Here is a 23,262-nt window from a genome sequence, read left to right on the forward strand (position 1 = left end):
CGGGTTCGAGACCCGCCTGGGCAACTTGGCAAGACATCATCTCTACAATAAATCAAAAATGAGCCGGGCGTGGTAGCGTGCACCTGTAGTTCCAGCTACTAATTGGAAGGCTGAGGCGGAAGGATCGCCGGACCCCAGCAGGCGAGGCTGCAGTGGCCAGGAGCGGCCACTGCACTCCAGTCTGGGCGACAGAGTGAGACTCCAACTCAAAAAAATAAAACAAAACAAATCTAGCTTGAATGCACAAGTGATTACTTATACCCCATTAAAGAATTAGGCCTCACACTTGGGGGAAACTGTACTGAGAGTGTCCAGATGTGCCTAGCCCTGTTCTAAGCAGTGTTAAGCAAGACAGTGGGATTAGGTAGTCAGAAATACATACAGGTAGGATTACAAATTAAGGGTATGCCTCATCACTGTTCCAGCTTAGGGAAAATTTCAATCTTGTTTGATGCACTCTCACCCAAGCAAAAATACTGGGGGGCAGGGAAGGTGGGGTTGTGGGGGGGATGACTTTCCCTCTCCTTCAAAAAGGGTTGGCCACAAGGATGGTAGTTCAGATGAGCTGGACAGGTGCCACTTCTACTGACAAAAAAAGGCAGACCCTGCTGAGTGAAATGATGGCTGGAAAGACAAAGAAATCCTCTCCTTCACATTTTAGCCCATGTAACAAAGGTGTGAATTTTATTTAAAACAAAACAAAAACCTACTCTGAAATTCAAAAGCGAGCTAATACCGCCTTTCTGTACTTTTTGGTAGAAGACAACTACCTGGTCAAGTTGCAGCCCCTCTCCCCCCTCAACGATCATTCCAGTTAAAACACAAACATGCTACAGCGTCTCCCATCTTAAAAGAGAGCAAAAGACAACCCTCTCCCCACAGCTACCGCCCACCCCATTTCTGAGTCTCTTTACTTCAAAACTGCGCCTGCTGATACCTCAGTGTACTCTAACCAACCACAACTTTACCCCATCACTCCAAACCCCTAGTCATAGCCGTGAGGGTCCTCTACTAAATATACGGGGTTAATAGTCAGTCCATAATGAGTAACTGAAGCAGCAGCGCATTTAAGCGTTCTCCTTGTGAATAAGTTTCCTCATTCACTTTCAGGACCTCTCTTGGTTCTCAACTTATGACCTACCTGTCCACTATCCCCTTGGCAGCTCCTCCACTTGCCTCCTTAATGTCTCCACTGAGATGTTCAATCAAGTACATACATCCAGCTGAACTCATCAAAGTCAAACCTCTGGTTTCGACTCCTTCCCACGTTTCTCTGTTGGTTGTCCTGCTTGACACGCCTTTCTTGCTCTGAAGCACATACCTCTACTATTAGTAAATCCAACTGGCTCTAACTTCAGAACATAACCCCACAATCTGACGTCTTGCCAGCTCCACTGCAACCTGCCCACCCAGTCCCAACCCTCTAGAATCTCTCACCTAGACTGTTACCTCCCAAGTCTCCCTGGTTCCTCTAGTGCAGTGATTCTCATCTAAAAGCTTGTTAGAAATGATAATTCTCCCTCAACCTCAGAACTATTAATCACAAACTCTGGGGGTGGGAAATAAAAGTCCACGTATGAACAAGTCTTCCAAGTCAAACACGTGAACCATCCCATCCACCCCATGATCTCTCCAGTCTTATTCCCTGTACCAGTTTCCCTCTAGATCATCTTGCCCACCCACACTGGACTCCTTGTAGTCTACAATGAGAAAAAAAATAAACTTTTTATTTGAGGAATGCAAGCCCCTTAAATTACCAGGTCCAGGGAGGCATTTAAAATGGGACAGCAGTCACGTCTCACACCCCATTGAGCTAAAGCTCTTAAAGCTGCTTGCCAAGTAGCCACAAAATGCCATAAGCTACATACCGTAGCGCATACTCTCATACTTAACAATGTATACTCAATCACCAATCAATGTGATTTCTGTAAGCCAATGGGAAGTTCTGTCAAAACTTTTTATCAGCCAACTTCTTGTTCACTACTACTTTTAAAAGTGTGCTGGTGGCCAGGCATGGTGGCTCACACCTGTAATCACAGCATTTTGGGAGAGTGAGGCGAGAGGATCACTTGAGTCCAGGAGTTCAATACCAGCCTGGGCAACACAGTGAGACCTTGTCTCCACCAAAATATAAAAAGCTAGCAGGGCGTGCTGGCACATGCCTGTAGTCCCAGCTACTAGGGAAGCTGAGGTAAAAAGATCGCCTGAAGCCGGGCTCAGTGGCTCAGCCTGTAAATCCTGCGCCTTTGGGAGGCTGAGGTGAGTGGATTGCCTGAGCCCGCGGGTTCGAGACCCTCCTGGGCAGCGAGACCTCATCTCTACAATAAATTTAATTCCAGCTACTTGGAAGGCTGAGGCGGAAGGATCACCAGAGCCCAGCAGGTCGAGGCTGCGGTGGCTGGGAGCGGCCACTGCACTCCAGTCTGGGCGACAGAGTGAGACTCCAACTCAAAAAAAAAAAAAAAGATCGCCTGAGCCCAGGGGGTTGGGGCTGTGGTGAGCCATGCTTGTCCCAAGGAATTAGGAAAATAACCTGGCACTCAACAGATATCTACCCTTTTTGAGGCTATGGTTGCCTATGTGAAAAAATACAGAAAAGTTGAAGGGGAATACTTGAGGTTACTCAGGTATCTACCAGAACAATTTTAGAGCAGAAAAATGAAAGAAAAAAAAAAAAAGAACAAAATGCCATAAGGTGAATGGGAGGAACAGAATGCAACAATTGACAGTAAAGCCTGAGAAGTTCTGGCCCAGGTATGGTTACTCATGCCTGTAATCCCAGCACTTTGGGAGGATGAAGCAGGAGGATCGTTTTAACCAGGAGTTTGAGACCAGCCTGGACAACGTAGCAAGATATCATTTCTACAGAGAAAACAGAAAAGAAAAGAAAGAATAAATCAGCCCGGTGTGGTGGCATGCCTGTGGATCACTTGAGCCCAGAAGATGGGGGCTGCAGTGAGCTGTGACTGCAACACTGCACCCCAGCCTGGGCAAGAGAGCAAGACCCTGTTTCTTAAAAAAAAAGAAAATTTTAAAAGGCTAAGTAATTCAGAGGTAATCAATTACTAGATTAGAAAACTTCAGAAATGAGCCCAGAAAGAATGGTAAGCTTTATTTAAGCCAAAGAAGACAAAGAAATACCACACCAGAGAAGAGATTTACTCAATATAGCTTTTCATTAAGTGTGCTGTTTATTGAATATAGCACTAATGAAAAATAGTCAAGTAAAAGAGACGGTCTAATAAGATTGGAAAAAGCTGGATAAAACCTTAAATACAATTCTTTAATGTAGGACTTTTCTTGTTGGCTTTAATGTTAATCTCTAAGAGAGGAAGTACAATTTGCAGTATCTCCCTGCCTTAACCACACTTTTTTTGGTTATATATATGTGGATATATGTGTGTGCATATATGGCTTAGGTTCACTTCTGTCACTAACATATTGTTATCCATTCTGTTGTAGTTTGTGATCTGCCTATTATATTAACAAAATAATGTGTTTCCAAACAAAAGACCTCTTTTATTACTATATATAAACCAAGTCTGAAATCATAAGATTCTATACATTTATTTGATTGTTCAGTATTTGCTACACTTTGTTTAGGATATCACAAATATTCTGCTTGGGAAATCATATCCTGAAATGTTATTTTCACACCACTATTTCTTTAATTTGTACTAAATAACTCAATTAAAACAATTTAAACCTACAGCATTTTAAGCATCTTTTTAGTATATGGAAGAATTTTAAATATTTTTAACCCCTTAATAAGCATTCACATCTAAGATAAAAATACTGGAAACAAACAACAATAACAAAAACATAACCACTGCACAGTTTAAAAGTACTTAAGAGATCACTCAGTCCAGTGTACCCGATAATCCTCACCACTACATGCATAATAAAAAAAAATCATGATGCCTCACTTAATGTCCAATAATCAGTCAGATATCAAAAATGCAAGTAGAACTCAGGGTCCCTACCTTCCCAGTGAACTATCTTTTTCATATACGACAATACAGCGTACACAACATTTTAATTGGAGAAGCCTGAAAAACTAATAAAGAATAACAAAGTGTGATAAAATCTGGGATGAATCAACTTCAACTGCCCTTAAGAGACAAGGCTAGAGAAAGTAAATTGAAGACATATTTTTCCTTCTACAAAAGAGGCAAGACAAACCAAGTGTAAAAGCTAGAGATTTATTGTTATTTTGTGATTAATAAATCATCAAATTGGTTATGACACTATCCCACACTGTATTTCACCATTCACCAGTACAAAAGTTTAAACCAGATTGAGGCATAAGGTAGAAAGAGCAAAGACACATAAATACCGTCCTTAACAGTCTCCTCTAGTCATGCCTCCACCCTAACCTTTGTACGTTTTCCTCCTGGGAAAGGTGTCAGAACAGCGCATGGACTGGTGGGCAATCTGGTCTCTTGACCTTTTTTAAAAGCAAGCAACTTACAGAAGTAATGGAATTCAACTTGTATTTCCCTTGATTTTATTGGTCTGAACTCATTTTAGATTACTTGAATATTTTAATTTCCTGTAACTGTACATGAGAGAATATAATGACCTAAGAGAATACTGAACCAGAGCCAGCCAAATATATCACTGACCCTAAATTATGTTTTAATTGGTCCTAAAGGAATGTACCACCCCAAGAGTTTGAGAATTAGGCAAACAGAACTTCTCTGGGAAGGGAAGAAAAAGGCTATAGAACAGCCAAATGTACTCAACATTGTTAAAACGGCTCTTTGTTTTTCACCCCTGAATTATACTTCTTTACTACACTATATGCACAGAAATCCTAACAGAATCTTGGTTGCCAGTATTATTTATGCTGGCCAAATCCAGGATAGATTCTGCTGACCCTCCCACTTCCAAGCCCTTCTCTGAAGCTCTGAAAAGCACAATATTTAACTATTTCTTAAGAGAACTACCAAAACACTTCAGAAACAAGTGGCTCACAAATCATCTTAAATTCGTGTATTGCCTGTGCATGAGAAAACGAATAAACCCAAAAGATAGTTCTATTTTTTATATGACGATTAAAAATAACTGAGACATCAAGACACTTTCAGTGAAAGCAACATTTCAATTACAAATTGTAATGCCTGTTAAACTACCTATGGGAGAAGCTGAAAAGTCCTAGGCAAATGCACTTTTGGGTATACTACAGTGTTCCTTCAGTCTGCACAAAAATTAAGGTAATTTACAGTCAATCTGCGAATGTTGAGACAATGTTACATTATGGTGTCTGTACAATTAAATGTCCTTAAAGAGATAACCAGAATCAGCTTTTCTACTCTATTTTCAACAAACCTATCCGGCACTTTTGCTGGGAGATGTTCCTCAAAGATGCTGTAAGATTCTATACAATTAGAAAACACTCAGTTTTAAGAGTATTTCCCAACTTCACTTTTTTGGTTACAGGTATTTTGCTCAGATGATCTATTGCAGAATATTTCTAGAAACGCAGTCCCAAATGTGCATACTCTATACTGTATACAAATAAAGCAAAAATTGTCAGTAGTATAAATCTTACAGCATTTTGTTTGCAAAAATACATGCCAACGTCACAATAAGCAATATTGTACCACAAATTATAGGGCGCAAATGATATCCTTCTTTTTAATGCTTTTATTCTACATAAATTACTACCACAGGCTAATGTTTAAAAAGCAAATAAATTGGACAGATGCAGGACAAAAATCTGTTCACCCAACTACAAAAGGTGATGTTTTTAAAAAATTACAATAAATGCAGAAGTGATGCATGCAGTAGCCTTAAATGAAAAAGCATTGATTCCCACTGTTCCAGGAAAGAAAAACACAGAAAAACCCACAATCTTACTGCACTCCACCTTAAAATGCATCATATTGGGTTTGTTTATATCAGCACAGAATTTCAAGAGTCGAAATGAAACTAAAGTGGGCATTTTAAAGTTTTGAGAGCCGTTATCAAAAATAAATTACATTTTTTTTCAAGATACAGAAATGCTGCTATGATGGCTGGGAGCCCAGTAACCTTTCAATAGCTGCATTGATATCACCTCCTGTTGCTATTAGTGCTTGCAAGTTTGCTTCACGGTTCAAAAATCCCATTGCACTGAGTTGTTCCAGTTGTTGCTGAAATCTGACTTCTGGATTCTGTAGCTGTTAAAAAGAAAAAAAAATTTAATCTAACTCCAAGGGAAACCAGTCCATGTCACACCTAAATGACTTTTTAAAACAATTTAATTGCCTTTTTTATAACATATGCTGGCTTACTGAGCATTAGAAGCACTCTCCTCTCTTGAAACATATCCAACAAATTTAAAAGTTTATTAACACTTCACTTTTTTATTTTCAAGAGTCTAGTTTAGACAAGACACAGCAGCTCGCGCCTATAATCTCAGTACGTTGGGAGACTGAGGTGGAAGATTGTTTGAGCTCAGGAGTTCAAGATCAGCCTGGGCAAACCTCATCTCCACAATATAAGAAATTAGTTGAGTGTGGTGGTGCATACCTGTAGTCCCAACTACTCAGCAGGCTGAGGTGGAAGGATCACCCAAGCCCAGGAGGTCAAGGCTGCAGTGAACTGTGATCATTCCACTGCACTCCAGCCGGGGTGACAGAGTAAGACCTCAACTCAGAAGGAAAAAAAAATACACACACACACACGCACACAGTCTAGTTTATATCCTAACAATTATGTCAAATGGATCACATAACTCTGCCTTGAAAAAAAAAGCACTTAATAAACTACAACCATTATTCTAGAGGCTCATAAATATGCAGAAAAATGTAAAAGTATATGTACAAATAATTTAGAATTAGATTATTTATTTCTGTGTGACTACTGACCAACTGAGTAAGTGAAAGGACATAGCATGGAGTTAATACAGCCAAAGAGTAGCCATTTGAACATTGCCTAGATCTGTCATATTTTTCTAGCAGTTCACTTAACTCACCCTCTAATCACTAGCCAAGGACAGAACCGGTTTCTCAGAGGCAACTAAACCCCCTCCCCAGCTTGTTTTATACTAATTAGCTTTCCTATTTCAAGTACTTGCCTCCACCCATAAGTTAACCCAATCAGCCCTTGATGACCTTCATGACAGGCAGACTCCATCACCATGGCAGCAGTTATGTGACTGGCCTACCCATCTGCCCACCATCTATCACCTGACATCAGTACCTGTCCCCTCTGTGATGACATGGAGCAGACCACCCCCCAACCACCTTAAAGACCTGCCCCCATCAAGGGGAATGTTTAAAAGCACTCAACCTCTAGCAGCTACGGGCCATTTCCTTGCTAAGCAACGGTCTGACCATGTGTGGAACTCCCTCCTCTCTGTCAACAACCTTAAGACTGCATTTTTCATTAATCCAAACACTAAAAATTGTCATTTTTTTCCTTCTTTTTGGAAATTTCTAACATTAAAGAATATAAAACATGAAAAGAAAAGAACTGTTACCTGAGGATTTACTCCAGCTAGAGCCTGCAGCATTTGCTGAATAAACTGCTGGTGTCCAGGTTCGGTGGTTCCTGCTGTGGGGCTTGTGTTTTCACTAGGTGCAGCAGTAGACCCATTGGTTCCTGAAGAGCCTCCAGTGCTTCCTAATGTTCCCAGGCCAGGAGTAAACCTAAAGCACAAATAGGTAATAAACCTAAGCTCCTGAGAAACTAAAGGCCAGCCCAGTCCAGGTGGTAAATCAGTTACGCTTTAACATATTAGCTAATTTATCTTCTTCAAATAATCACTCTTAACTTTGAAAACTATGGATTATAAACAATCCCAGCTGGGCACTGTGGTACAAATCTGCAGTTCCAGCTACTAGCGGAATCTGAGTCAGGAGGACTGTCTGAGCCCAGGAGCTAGAGGCCAGCCTGGGCAACATAGCAAGACCTTGTCTCTTAAAAAAAAGGCAAAATAACATCAAATCTGAAATTCTCAGAGAAAGTAACCATTATGCATCTCCACAATCTTCCACAAATAAGCCTACCCTGGAATGAGGCCGGGGGCTTCCGTTGCTAATGTCTGTAAACCCTGCTGAATCTGTAACAAGGCCTGCATTGCTCTAGGGTTTGACATTGCTGATAGTGTATCAGGATTCTGCATCTAAGGAAGAAAGAAAACAAGGGAATTAAAAAATTAGTGAAGGTAGCTTTCTGTTTCATTTCTGGAGAAAGTCTAAAACCTTATTCCTGGGCAATGGCAATCCGTAATCTCTTCCTCAAAATAAAGACAAGTACTTTCTCATTGACAGCCAACCTAGTGTGCAAATCATTACTTGACCTCCTCCCCAAGTCCACCATGAAAGCCATTTTCTTAATGGAAGACAAGCAGGAGTTACTCTGGAAGCCACATCTATTCCCCTTCTCCAACAGAAGTATTATTTCTAAGAGACAACCTCGAAGTGCACAATTTATATATACAACATGGTAATATAGTGAAAGCCACATATTCCTCCTGACCAAGTGTTATCTATTGCTGATGTAACAATTTACCAATAAGGTACACTCTAAAACAGTAGTTCCAAATTGGAAGTTAATACATGTGTCCTGAGTTTAGCTTCACTACTTCCAAATATACACCACCTGACTGACCAAAAAAGATAGGCTAACATCATTTCAATAGATCAAGAACACTAACTAGCCTTGAAAAATTGTTTACAGCCTGAGAATCATTTGCATAATATATAAAGCCCTAAAACTACCAGTTTCAAAAACACCAAGACTAACTTTTATCTTTTTAAATAATAAAATACCATGGCAATCTCAATGCTTTTTTATAATATAACCTTCCTTATATGACAACACTGACCTTTTAATTTTACTAATTTCGAGTTTGAGGAAATGAGATCTACCCCTTAAAAAAAAAGCATTCTATTAATTTGGAAGAAATTAAGACATTACCAAGAGCCAAACTTATAAAAACAGAGTAGGGTAGCTCTTTCCTATTACTCGAGATTAGTTAACCATAAAGCGTAACATGACACAAGAAAGCACTTCAAAGTTAGTACAGTGAAAGGAAATGATTTATGGTATTAACAAAGCATTCAAAATGCTAAGTCCTCAAAAGCAAAAACAAAATGGTTCTTTCCTCAGAATTTATGTTTAAGAAACATAAGCAGAAGGTCAGCAGTGAAATGGGGCTCAGTTAAGATCAAGCTGAATTCTCTATGAATTGACAGCATTATCAGTCTCTATTCTATGTTTTGCTATCAGCCAGAGAAGAGTAAGGAAAATGTTTATCATCAAACTTTTTCAAGCAAATCATTACCCAAGATAGCTAGCATCTTTTCTTACTCACTTGTTGGAGGAAAGTTGGGAGCTGTTGTCTCATTTGTTCTTGAAGCTGAGGATTTCCAGCAAATAGGGGATTATTCAGCATCATCTATGGGGCAAGTGTTCAAACAATTTTAACTGGAAATATCTGAAACAAGTAATGTACCTTGTTTAATATTCTATCTTCCTCCAAGTGCCTAAGCTGGCACTTTAAAAGGGAGGAAGGCAGAACATAAATTTTAAAAGGGAAGATACTGTCCACAAGAGGAATTGCCAGAAAAAAAAAGAAACAAAAATGAGGCATCTTCTCTCTCAATGAGAATGGTGATTATGATAATGACATGCAATATCCTAAAACAATAAAAAAGCAATCATTTTCTTAGACTTTTCCTTGAGAAAAGTGAGTATTTGACCTTGAAAGAAAAATGGGAGTAACTGACATTCACAAAGATACATTTTCTGCTACGCTGACAGAATAAACATAAACATCAATACATGGCTTGCTTAGAAACCTGGACACACAAGTAGCAGGCACAGAGAAAATCCAGATCTTGAACCACCCTATCTATCTGCCTACTACAAAACAGCTAATATTAGGTCCAAAAAAAATAACAACACAAAACAGCAACCAACTTGCCAGAGAAATGGAGCTGCTAGGTGAAAATCAGCCAGGCCTAGCACCAACAGTCCTCTGGGGAAAGTGTTAAATGCTTTAAGACCCAAAAGATGTAAATCTATTTGAGAACACCAAGATTAGCATCTGGATTTCACTTCACAACAACCAGAGATGAGAAAAGTAGCGTTATCTCCTAACCTTTGAATAGCTGTTAAGAATTTATAAAAGTCAGGGCCAATATTACTGATGACAAATACCTGAAAATAAGATTACAATACACAATCAGCATAACCAGAAACTAAGACATTATCATAGCTTCGAAAAAGACAAATTTTGTATCTCCTCCAAGAGTGAAAAGTCAACTAACAATAATGTAGTGATAGCCTGTTTACCAGTCCAAAGTTTGGGGAGAAAATGATCCTTCCCCTCAAGGAGTTAACTATATTTAAGAGCAACTGTACGATAACTCAAAGTAGAGAAAATACCCCCTCTCACTTTTAAGCCCATCTACTGTTGCAAAGTGGATCCTTTAGTAAATTTTAACACAACCAAAACAGAAGTCAAACAACAGTTTCATAAACTAATAATATTTATTTCAAAGTGGCCAATAAGTTCACAGTAAATAAAGTAATACCCACTTGAGGTCAACAAACCTCCTTCTTTACTGGCTCCAGTCAAATATTTCCTCAATATGAACATATTAATGAAGTTATCACATTTATCTTTCTGAATTTATATAATTTAAACTAATATTAAAAATGCACATCATCTTAAACTTATTCTTAAATCATCTTAAAAGTAGTGTTTCTCAGAAAACTTGATTAGGATATTTCTCATAACTTACCTGACTGCTTATATCACAATGTGTACAGTTTTATACTCAAGGCTTTTTTTAAAAATGTTTTCATCAAAAGAAGAATAGAAAAACCACAAACTTTAATTTGATAATGAAAATATACTGTAGAAGTTTCTAAACTGTCTATAATAAAAGACATCCATATCTACCATTCTTTGTCAATAAAAATGTTTGGAGTAAAAACAGTATGTGAAAGTGCTCAAGTCACATTATAAACATAAAATCACTATTATAAATGGCTAGGAATGTGCTTGTTAAAGCCAAATTTTTGAAGCAAGATGCACATTCAATATTATTAATTAGGCAAATATACACTTAAAACAATTCTGACTATAATAAGTTGAACATTTAATACTATATTTAGTAATTTTTATATGAATAAACAATATTCCATAAAATGTACTTTAAGTCGGGCTCGGTGGCTCAGCCTGTAATCCCGCGCCTTGGGAGGCTGAGGTGAGTGAATTGCCTGAGCCCATGGGTTCGAGACCCACCTGGGCAACTTGGTGAGACCTCATCTCTACAATAAATCAAGAAATTAGCCGGGTGTGGTAATAAGCGCGCTCCTGTAGTTCCAGCTACTTGGAAGGCTAAGGCGGAAGGATCGCCAGAGCCGAGCAGGTCAAGGTTGCGGTGACCGGGAGCGGCCACAGCACTCCAGTCTGGGCGACAGAGTGAGACTCCAACTCAAAAAAAAAAAAATGTACTTTAAAAATGCAAAATCTTAAATACAAATATTCTACAAAAACTTTGTTATTTCCAGTGCCACAAATTTTGTGAGGGCATAAATGTCTATTGAGAATTATACATCAAAAGACATCTGTCATAACTTGAATCACCAAATTCCATAGTTTAGAAAATAAAAACCATTTCATTTGACATATGAAGTGATTAATTTTAAAGCTCTTAAAAGGTACGAAATGGGATTGACTACAAATAAAAACAGTTTAAATTCCTGACACTACAGAAGCCTTTTTTTGTCTGTCTTCTGAGTCAAGGTCTCACTTTGTCTCATCCAGGCAGGAGTCTAGTAGTACGATAATGGCTCACTAAGTAGCTGCAACTACAGGTATGTGCTACCATGCCTGGCTAATTCTTTGACATTTTTTTTTATATAGAGACAAGGTCTCGCTATGTTATCGAGGCTGGTCTCAAATTCCTGAGCTTAAGCAATCCTCCTGCCTTGGCCTCCCAAAGTGTTGGGATAACAGGCATGAGCCACTGTGCTTGGCCTCAAAAGTCATTTTTAATAAACAGCAAATATAAATTTCAGATGATCAAGGCATAATTCACATTATCCGTGATTTTTCAAGCCAAATCATGACTCTAGGCAGTGCACTGCCTAGGGAACATGAGTGGGGAGGGGGGAAGATCCAAGGCAATTACACAAAAAATCTCTAAGAACGGGGGGACCCAAGCATCAGTGTTGTTTTTATTTTTTTTATTTACTAATTTTATTTTATTTTCAAGATATGGGGTACAATTCAGGATTAGGTATACAACTGGTCATCCACAGGTAGGTAAACCACTTTGCCTGGTTGGAGATCAGGTACCCTTATCGATGTTATGTGCCCGCCTCTCTACCCCGCAGAGTCCTGCTATTGCTAACCCCTTTCTTATAGTATTATGATTAATGTTCAGGGTCCACTTATGAGTGAGACCATGTGGTATTTGGTTTTTTGTTTCTGTGATAGATCAATCAGTGCTGTTTTTAAACCTCCCCAAGTGATCCTGAATATTCATCCAGTGTTGAGATCAGTTAATTTTCCTAGTTATGGTCTCCTCAGAAACAAATCAGAAAATAAATAAATTAATAAAGGACCAGTATACCATCTTTGGGGGTGAATCTATAATTGAAAGAATGAGAACATTTGTTCCCACAAATTCCCCTCTGCCTTTAACAAATTATTCCAGGTTGTTTTACAACTGCCATTTTTAGCAAGACTATTACAATCTGAGTTACCTACTAAATCTAAGTATTTCAAATGTATTAACATTGTTCTTAACTGTTTCAAGACTTACATTTCACTAAAGAGTATATCAAACAGTATATCTTCAAGAGAGCAATTCCAAACTTTTGTACTCATCTCCTACCTAAACATATGTAGACACAAAGTTAGCCTTGCACTTCTTTCTCACCAGTGAATGGTAGAGATAAAGTTATTTTAATTATATAAGAAGTATTAATTTACTGCAAAGAAACAAACTGTCCAAAAAGTTGGAGACAATTTACTTACATTTCTAGCTTGTTAAAATAGCACATATAACACAAATATGCCAAAAATCACAGCTACTGAATTACATTATTTCAATTCATACTGCGCAGTCCTTTTAATACAACGACAAACTCACCTGTGCAGCAAGGTCTGGGTTCTGGCTTAGCGACTGCATCATGCTTCTCATGTAGGGGGCAGACAACATGTTTTGCATAAGTTGTGGATTTTCAGTTATTTGTTGCAACAAGCTCTGCATTCCTGGTGTGTTGAACATACTAGCTGAAAGTTTTTTTAAAAAAGACACATTGAGGAAAAAAATACATAAACGTTAAAGCTTTACAATACATACTTTAATTTTAGCACGTGTAGATGAGTATACACATTATATATTAATTGAACTATATTTAAAACTAAGATCTCCAAAAGTGCATGCCCAACACATAGCAGTAAAACAGTACTTATGAGTTCAAACGTTCTGATTGCATTTATAGTAAGATCATGTCTAATGGAAGTGCTAGGTTCTGAAGTTAAGGCAAAAATTAGATATGGTCCAAATTGTTGCTGAAAAATCCCATAAAGCAAAGAAGTTTGAGCCAACTTTTCCTCCAGGATTGCAAAAGATTGCTTAATTATAATCATATTCAGCACTCAATATTGCTCATGCTTATGAAAGAAGGAAAGCTTCATGCCCAGGGAACAAAAAGATCAAGGCCTCCAACCCATTTTCACTGAATGCTGGCACTAAGTAAAATGATAAACACATTTAACATTTGACAGACCGTACAGCAAAGTGATTAAGCACAGTCTCTGAAATCAGACTGAGTTCAAATCTGACCTAACTAACCTTGGACAAGTTATTTAGCTTCTGCATACTTCAGTTTTCCCATCTGTAAAATGGTAAACATAGTATCTACTTTATAGGATGATTGTTATTAAATTATTTAACATATAAAGTGTTATGACTATTCTATTGTTTTTCTTGACTTTTTGGCCAAAGGTTATAGCTGCATTTATGTGAATTCAATGATGACTCAACTGTGTACTTTAAGTAATTTGCTTAATTTATACCCAGGTTTTCAATTGGTAACTTGATACATTCATACTCAAATATATTCTCAAGCTTAGCATTTTCATTTCCCTTCTGCTATTACAGTAATTTTTGTTTTTCCTATGTTTTCATGTTGTCAGTTTTGACTTAGTTTTTTTCCCGCATCCTAGAGTCCAAGAATACAGCCCTATCTTGAAGACACTGTGGGTTTGGTTTCAGACCAACGCAATGAGGTGAATATCACAATAAAGCACATCACAGGCATTTTTTTGGTTTCCAAATATATACAAAAGTTATTTACACAATACTGTCTATTAAGTGTGACACAGCATTATGTCCTTAAACCTCTGTCCATACCTTAATTTAAAAGTACTTTTTTGCTAAAAATTGCTATGATCCTCTAAGCCTTCAGTAAGTCATAATCTTTTTTGCTGGTGGATGCTAAAGACTGGGGTTGCTGTGGCAATTTCTTAAAATAAGACAACAGTGAAAAGTTTGCCACATCAACTGAGTCTTCTGAAAGAGAGTCGTGAAAGTGCTCTCTGTGGCACATAAAGCCTTGCCACTGCTTTATTAAGCTGATCTAACATTCTAAATCTTGTTGTCATTTTAACAATGTTCACAACATCTTCACCTGGAGCAGAGTCCATCTCAAGAAACCCCTTTGCTCATCCATAAGAAGCAACTCCATTCATTCATGTTTTTGCATTATGTTGCAGCCATTCAATATTCAGACTCCTTTTCTTCTTTTTTTTTTTGAGTCAGAGTCTCACTCTGTCATCCAGGTTGGAGTGCAGTGGCACACTCACAGCCACCCCAGCATCAACCTGCTGGGCTCAGTCAGGTGATCCTTCGGCCTGAACCTTCCAAGTAGCCAGAACTGCAGGCACGTGCTAATACATCTGGCTAATTTTTTATTTATTGTAGAGACGAGGTCTCGCCAAGTTGCCCAGGCTGGTCTCAAACCTGCGGGCTCAAGCAATCCACTCGCCTCAGCTTCCCAAAGTGCTGCAATTACAGACTTGAGCCACCGTGCCCAGCCCAGACTCTACTTCTAATTGTAGTTCTCTTGCTAGTTCCACCACTTCTGCAGTTCCCTCCTTCACTGAAGTCTTGAATCCCTCAAAGTCATCCATGAGGGTTGGAGAGAACTTCTTCCAAAGTCCTGTTTGTGTTGATACTTTAACAATCCCTCCATGAAATCAGTAATGTACTAACGGCATCTAAAATAGTTATGCCATTTGGTGATGCTTTCCAGAAGCCTTTTAATTTACTTTAGCCCAGCTCCATCAGAGGAATTACTATCTAAGCCTTACAAAATGTATTTCTTAAATAAGACTTAGAAGTTGTAATTATTCCTTGATCCTTGGGTTATAGAATGGATGTTGTATTTGCAGGCACGATGTCCTTGTGCATCTCCATCAAAGCTCTTGGGTGCCCAGGGGCACTGTCAATGAGCAATATTTTGAGCAGGAATTTTTTTTCCCCCTGAGCAGCAGTGAGCTTAAAATATTCAGTAAACCGGCTGGATCAGTGGCTCAGACTATAATCCAAGCACTTTGGGAGGCTGAGGCGAGTAGACTGCCTGAGCCCACAGGTTCGAGACCAGCCTGGGCAACTTGGCCAGACTTCATCTCTACAATAAATAAAAAATTAGCCAGGCTTGGTACCACAGGCCTGTGGTTTCAGTTACTTGAAAGGTTGCGGCGGAAGGATCGCCAGAGCCCAAGAGGTCGATGCTGGGGTGGCTGTGAGTGGGGTACTGCACTGAAGCCTGGATGACAGAGGGAGACTCCAACTCAAAAAAGAAAAAAAAAGAAAAAATATCCAGTAAACCATTCTGAAACAGATGCATTGTCATAAAGCCTTTGTTGTTCCATTTATACAACACAGGTAAAACAGATTTAGCATAATTCTTAAGGGCCCTAGAATTTTCAGAATTCTAATGGAAAATGAGCAAGAACGGGCTTCAGTTTAAAGTCACATTAGCCCTTAATAAGGAAATCAGTCTGACCTTTGAAGCAAGGCACTGACTTTTCCTCTCTAGCTGTGAAAGTCCTAGATGGCATCTGCTTCCATTAGAAGGTTGTTTCATCTGCACTGAAAATCTGTTGTTTAGTGTAACCACCATCATCAATGATTTCAGCTAGATCATCTGGATACCTTGCTATAGCTTCTCCATCGGCACTTGCTGTTGCACCTTGCACTTCGATGTTATGGAGACAGGTTCTTTCCTTAAATCTCATGAACCCTCTGCTAGCTTCCAACTTTTCTTCTGCCACTTCCTCACCTCTCTCACTCATCACAGAATCAAAGAGAGTTAGGACCTTGTTCTGGATTTGACCTTGTCTTAAGGGAAAGAAGTGGTTGATTTGATCCACCCAGACCACTAAAACTTTCTGTGTAGCAGGAATGAGTCTGTTTTGCTTTCTTATCATTTGCGTGTTCACTCGAGTAGCATTCTCAATTTCCTTCTAGAACTTTCCTTTGCATTCACAACTAGACTGTTTCACGAAAGAAGCCTAGCATTTGGGCCTATCACAACTTTCAACTTTCCTTCTTCATTAAGCTTAGTGATTTTGAGTTTTGGATTTAAAGTAAGAAATCTGTGACTTTCTTTCACTTGAACACTTAGAGGTCATTGCAGGCTTGTTAACTGGCCTGATTTCAATGTTGTTTTGTCTCATGCAGGTCCAAGGAAAGGGAAAGAAAGGGAGAACAGTCAGTCAGTGGAACAGTCAGAACACACACATTTATCAATTAAGTTTGTCATCTTATATGAATGCGGTCCATGGTGTCCAAAACAATTACAACATCAAAGATCACTGATCCAGCTGGGCATGGTGGTCCATGCCTGTAATCCTAGCACTTTGAGAAGCCGAGGGAGAATTGCTTGAGGTCAGGAGTTCAAGACCAGCCTGGGCAACATAGTGACACCCCCCCCCGCCCCCACATCTCTATAAAAAATAAAAAAAATTAGCGGGCACGGGTGCTTGTGCTTGTAGTCCCAGCTACTCAGGAGTCTGAAGCAGGAGGCTCCCTTAAGCCCGGGAATTCAAGGTTGCAATGAGCCATGATTGTGCCTCTGCCCTCTAGTCACGGTGACAGAGCAGGACCCCATCTCTTAAAAAACCAAATCACTGATCACACATCACCATAACAGACATATAATAATAAAAACTTTTGAAATACTGTGAGAATTACCAAAATGTGACAGAGACAAAGTAAGCACATGCTGTTTGGAAACTAACACCAACAGACTTGCTCAATGTAGGGTTGCCATAAACGTTCAATTTGTGAAAATCACACTATCTACAAAGGATAATAAAGTGAAGTGCCATAAAATGAGGTGTCTGCATTTGAAAACAGGTTGGCAAACAGCAGCCTGCAGATATCTGACCCAAAACAGGTTTTTGTATAGAGCTAAGTTTTTAAATGATTAAGTCTCTAAATGATCAAATGAAAATAAACATTTTGTGAAATGTGAAAGCTATCTGAAATTCAAATTTCAGTGTTCACACATAACATCTTATCGGAAAAGTCATTCTCATTCGTTTATTGTCTATGGGTGTTTTTGTGCTTTTACAAAAGCAAAGCTGAGTACTTCAACAGAGATGTCTATGGTGCTATCATTGCATTGTATTGCTGCTCAGTGTACCACAATCACAGTGAATCAGTTTTAACTCATACAACACAAAAATCAGTGCAGCATTTTAAAAAATTATCAGTACACCACGTCAGGACAAGAAAAAAAAAGGAAGATGTGGATTACAAATACCATGCTTTTAAGGCACAATGAGTATAAACTATTTTAATTAAATGAGATGGCAAAACATTGTTTATTATGCAATAACACTAAAAGAACACAACATAACAAAAATACTACCAGACTAAGCACTCATCACAATCCTTCCTCACTCACAGGAATACAATGGTCAGACATAATTACAAAATTTAAAATGAAATATCATCACAGTCTAATTTCCTCACAAAAGTAAAAACCGAACATGAGACTGCAACCAAAGTTAAGTTTCCAAGTGGTTTAGTTGTAGCCAATAAGCCAAGGAAAGCTGTATACTATTGTGATTAACTAACACAGTTAATTCAATTTTGATTGCAACAGCCAAATAAATGTGTCCAGAGAAAATAAACTGAAGCCTACTGGCCTTTCAGGGAGAATAGTTTTTCTCAAAGGGCTAAAAACATTGGTTGTGACATCAATATTCAATTAAAAAACAATGCAAATGATTGTGAGTGGTATTCCTTAGTTCTTGATGAGCTGACAGATACGACTGATACTGCTGAGTTCTTGTTTGAAGTTTGGAGTAACTGAAAAAGTAGGTGGTATAAACAGTATAAATTGAAGAACTAAGGCAAGACTATTATCAAAGAAACTGAGAAATACTAACTTGGTACAACTTGAAGTATGATCTGCTAAGATGTGCTACATGTGAGGGTGGTAAAAGCATGTGCAGAGAATTAAAAGGATTTCATTAAACAAATTCTCAAGGCATGTAAAAATATAAGACATTTCGAGACTATGTCTTTCTTACTGTCTTACTCATCAGCTGGTACTCTGCGGAAAATATTTTAACTTATCATGTGACTGAACCAGGAGTATAAATGGTGAACATCATTTACCCTTGTGAAGGTACTTAGTCAATTCCATCAATTTTTATAAAACAGCTCAATATACTGACATGCCCAACCACACAGGTTAATGACTTAGTAGAGGTAACATTTCACTGCATTATTTTATTACCTCATGCCTGAGATCAAATTTTTGAAAATGAGAACCACCACCCTCAACCAACATATCAAACATTAAATCACTTTTTGAAAATTAGTTTCTGTTAGAAACTTGGTTGTTTCTCAATAAACCCAACCAAAAATTACAATGCAAAACATCATTTACATGTGAAATTCATACTGTAGTAAAGTCATTTCAACAACTAAACGATTTGAATCACAAGCAATTTCAAGCTGCTTTATGTACTTCTTGTGCTGTCAAAAATCACAAAAAGAAAGATCTCCATTGCTACAAGTCTGCAGATTTATTTGTGAACTCACTACCAGCAACATTTTAAGACCTCAATATAAGTGCAAAGGAAACACATTTCAAAATTCATTTAACTGTGTAATTGAGGGGCTATCTAACCTTCAGTTTGAAGTGCGTAATCTGCAATGTAATGGCATGCTAAAAACAGAAGAATCTAATATAATTCTATAAACATGCCTTCTAAATTGATGAATATGCTATTAAAATAATATAATTTTTGGAATGAGTATATATTTTGAATTAAATAAGTCTCATTATATATCAGTATTAACAGATGAACATCTGCTATCAACTTTGATAAACAGAAAACATTTTAACCTATCATGTGACTGAACCCCAACTAAACAAAATGTTATCCCCCTAAAAGAAGTTCGTTTCTCTCATCAGTAAATATGTATGAGGAAAATATTATGCTCAATTATCACTAAATTTTTTATTTTGTCAATTAAAAAATCTGTGGAAATTTGTTTTCTCTCAATGTAATATTCTCAATTTTGCCTTTTGGCCAGCAATACCTACAGTATCACCAGACCCCTTCTTTACATAAATTGTGTGTACATGTGCATATATGTATCAAATATCAAAGAGTTGAATAAGGATCCTTTTTCTTTTTTTTTTTTTTGAGTTGGAGTCTCACTCTGTCGCCTAGACTGGAATGCAGTGGCCTCTCCTGGCCACCGCAGCCTCGACCTGCTGGGCTCCGGCGATCCTTCCGCCTCAGCCTTCCGAGTAGCCGGACTTACAGGCGCGCGCTACCACGCCCAGCTAATTTTTGATTTATTGTAGAGATGAGGTCTCGCCTACCCAGGCAGTTCTCAAACCCGCGGCCTCAGGCAATCCACTCACCTCAGCCTCCCAAAGGCGCGGGATTACAGGCTGAGCCACCGAGCCCGGCAAGCCTGTCTTTCAAACCAAGCATTTTAGCCACCAAAAGTCCTTCACATCAGACCAGCTGAAGTTTCAATCATAAATCTTCCCCTTACTAGCTGAGTGGCCTTGAAAAATTTACTTATACTTTCTGACCTTCAATTCTCCTTCTGTAAAAGAGATAGGGAAAAAAGTGTTATATGGGTTTTAATGTAATAATATATATCTGGGACTATAGGGAAAATATTTTTATGTTTCTGCACTTTATGTTAGGACTTTCTAAGCAAATTTTATGCAAACTTGTACCTGGGCTAAAAGCAACCCTTGAACATTAATTTATGACCTGTTCAGATAGTGAGAGAACTCCAGAAAAATACACAGATACATCTGATTTGTAAAGCTGAAGATCCTCATTATTCCCCTACAGACATTTACATTCCAAATAGAATTAGAATTCAGAATCCTTCCCACTATGTTTCCAAAGTAGAAAGGAGTAGCATATATAAGAACTCTTAGTCATTTTTGAATTGTTCCTCAGCTAAAATACAAACTCCTATGTGTGTGGTTTTAATCTATATGTCTCTCATAATTTGCTATAAATAAATGAAAATAGCATTGCTTCAAAGAACTGGAACAGAACAATACCCATTTTCACCACTACTTTCTTTTCTTTTTTTTTTTTTTTGAGTTGGAGTCTCACTCTGTCGCCCAGACTGGAGTGCAGTGGCCGGGAACGGCCACTGCAGCCTCAATCTGCTGGGCTCCGGTGATCCTTCCGCCTCAGCCTTCCAAGTAGCTGGAACTACAGGCATTCGCTACCACGCCTGGCTATTTTTTTTTTTTTAATTGTAGAGATGAAGTCTCACCAAGTTGCCCAGATGGGTCTCAAACCCGCGGACTCAGGCAATCCACTCACCTCAGCCTCCCAAAGCACTGAGATTACAGGTTGAGCCACTGAGCCCGGCTCTGAATAAGGATCTTAATAGTGTACAAGTATGCTGACAATTTGATATGACAGATTAAGTTTTTTTGTTGCTGTTTCCTGTTTTTCCCTTAATGGAAACATTAATATGAAATGTTAAAGTACAAAGTCATTAAATTAAACATCTGAGTAAAAAGCTGCAAAACTGATTTTTTGTTTGTTAGACAAAAGCTGTTACTATAGACAACTGTGCTACAGGGAAAAACTCAACAGCCTACCTACCATTCAGGAAATCTGATTAAAACTTTGCTCTGAGCCGGGCTCGGTGGCTCAGCCTATAATCCCGCGCCTTTGGGAGGCTGAGGTGAGTGGATTGCCTGAGCCCGCGGGTTCGAGACCCGCCTGGGCAGGCGAGACCTCATCTCTACAATAAATCAAAAAATTAGCCGGGCGTGGTAGCGCGCACCTGTAATTCTGGCTACTCGGAAAGCTGAGGAGGAAGGATCGCCGGAGCCCAGCAGGTCAAGGCTGCGGTGGCCGGGAGCGGCCACTGCACTCCAGTCTAGGCGACAAAGTGAGACTCCAACTCAAAATAAAAACAACTTTGCTCTGCCTGCTTGAAAGTGAAAACAATGCATCTCTCTCCCAATATATTGTTAAGAACCAAGTTAAGGATTTAGCAGAATATAGAACAGGATACTTTTTCTAGATTTAAAAATGATATCCCTTCAGCTTTTCTAAAATCTATATTATATCCAAAAACTTCATGATGCCCACCATATTCTATAAAAGCATAAAAGAATATACACCAACTGTGATCATTAATTACTCCCCCCATTCTGATTCATCTCTCAGCAATGAATTTTTTAAAATTCCTCAACTAGCATCTCATCTTGCCACTTCCTCTGCTAAAACACAGCCATCTGTTTTAAAACATGTCCAATCTGGCTGGGTACGATGGCTCAAACCTGTAATCCCAGCACTTTGGGAGGCCGAGGAGAGAGGAGTGCCTGACTCCAGGGGTTCGAAGTTGCCTGGGCAACTTGGTAAGACCTCATCTCTACAACCTATCAACGGAACTACAGTCACGTGGTAGTACGTGACTGTAGTTCCAGCTACTTGGAAGGCTGAGGCGGAAGGCTCACCTGAGTCCAGCAAGTTGACGCTGGGATGGCCGTTGAGTGTGTGCCACTGCCCTCCAGCCTGGGCAACAGATTGAGACTGACTCAAAAAACAAACAAACACATGCAATCTGTCTCATCGTAGGAAAGTGCTCCTATGCCTCCATTTCTTCCTATTTATATGCTAAGTATTAGGTAGGACTAAAACCATCACTGTAGTTAATGATCGTGAACCTGATTCATGGACAAATTATCAGCATATAGTATCCGAACAGTTGAAAGGACATTCGTTTATTAAGTCTAGTCTACAAAAAAGTGGGCAAAAGTAAATTCCCAAACTGTCTACACATCAGAATCTGCAGCTTTATATAAACAGACTTCAACACTACTGTAAAAGATTCTGTTACTCGAGATCTGAGGTTAAAATATGGGAGTCTGATTTTTCACAGACCTGACAGGTTCTGATGCAGCTAGTTTAGCCCTGATTTCAAGATTGGTGTTTGAGAATCCACGGAGCTAGAACACCAAACCAGACTAAAACCATGTGTGCTCTAGTAATAACTACACAGGTAAATATGCACTTCAGTTTCCTTAGTGTTGAAATGAGACCATCACCCCCTTCTCCCAGCACCAGCTTATGAGGATGTGAAAATACAAAACTGCCTGTGGAAATCTTCAGGAACCCTTTCTGCTATAACACACCCAAGTGGTTAACACTAATCATCACATAGAGCTTCCTTTAAAAAAAAAAATTCCAACGTGAAAAGACAGTTCATAAAAAGTACTCACCACACAAACAAAAGCATAAAGAATAAGAGTATAAGCAATGTTTTCATCATTCATACACGAGGACAACAAAGAAAAAAGTATAAGTTGTTATCAACATACCTCCTACTCCAGGCACCAAATTTGGCGCAGTAGTACTCTGTCCAGCAGTGCTACTGGAAGTACTACCAGCAGTGCCACCCACAGTGCTGGCGGTGCCACTGGAAGCTGATGAACTCTGGGAAGTCTGTGGAGCCCATGGATTGGGTAACGGATCTCTATTTTCTGTACGGGAAGGTTGACTACCTTCACCTGAGGATGTATTGCTCACTAAGGAAGCAAATGGATTACCACCAAACTGTAATAAAAGACAGAAAAAGCATGAAGAATACACTTTTGTTTTAAATAACAGATATAGAACTTTTTAAAAAGTGAAAACCAGCTGGGCTCGGTGGCTCAGTCTGTAATCCCACGCCTTTGGGAGGCTGAGGTAAGTGGATTGCCTGAGCC

The 23,262-nt window shown here is 38.9% G+C and overlaps 1 protein-coding gene across 1 annotated transcript in view; it reads right to left on the minus strand.

Annotated features, from left to right (window-relative positions):
- Window positions 1-4,182: 4,182 nt before the first annotated feature.
- The window catches only part of UBQLN1 (ubiquilin 1), a 27,231-nt gene continuing 8,151 nt past the window's right edge, over window positions 4,183-23,262 (minus strand). Inside the window, exons 5-10 of the mRNA XM_021706176.1 lie at window positions 22,876-23,110; window positions 13,107-13,249; window positions 9,308-9,391; window positions 7,998-8,113; window positions 7,469-7,637; window positions 4,183-6,164 (exon numbers count right to left, since the gene is read on the minus strand). Coding sequence (XP_021561851.1) covers window positions 6,012-6,164; window positions 7,469-7,637; window positions 7,998-8,113; window positions 9,308-9,391; window positions 13,107-13,249; window positions 22,876-23,110 — 900 coding nt within the window. The 3' untranslated portion in view covers window positions 4,183-6,011. The remainder of the gene's footprint in view (window positions 6,165-7,468; window positions 7,638-7,997; window positions 8,114-9,307; window positions 9,392-13,106; window positions 13,250-22,875; window positions 23,111-23,262) is intronic.

Source organism: Carlito syrichta, unplaced genomic scaffold (genome assembly GCF_000164805.1).
Source record: "Carlito syrichta isolate Samal-C Ts95f unplaced genomic scaffold, Tarsius_syrichta-2.0.1 Scaffold315331, whole genome shotgun sequence".
NCBI classification, from domain to species: Eukaryota; Metazoa; Chordata; class Mammalia; order Primates; family Tarsiidae; genus Carlito; species Carlito syrichta.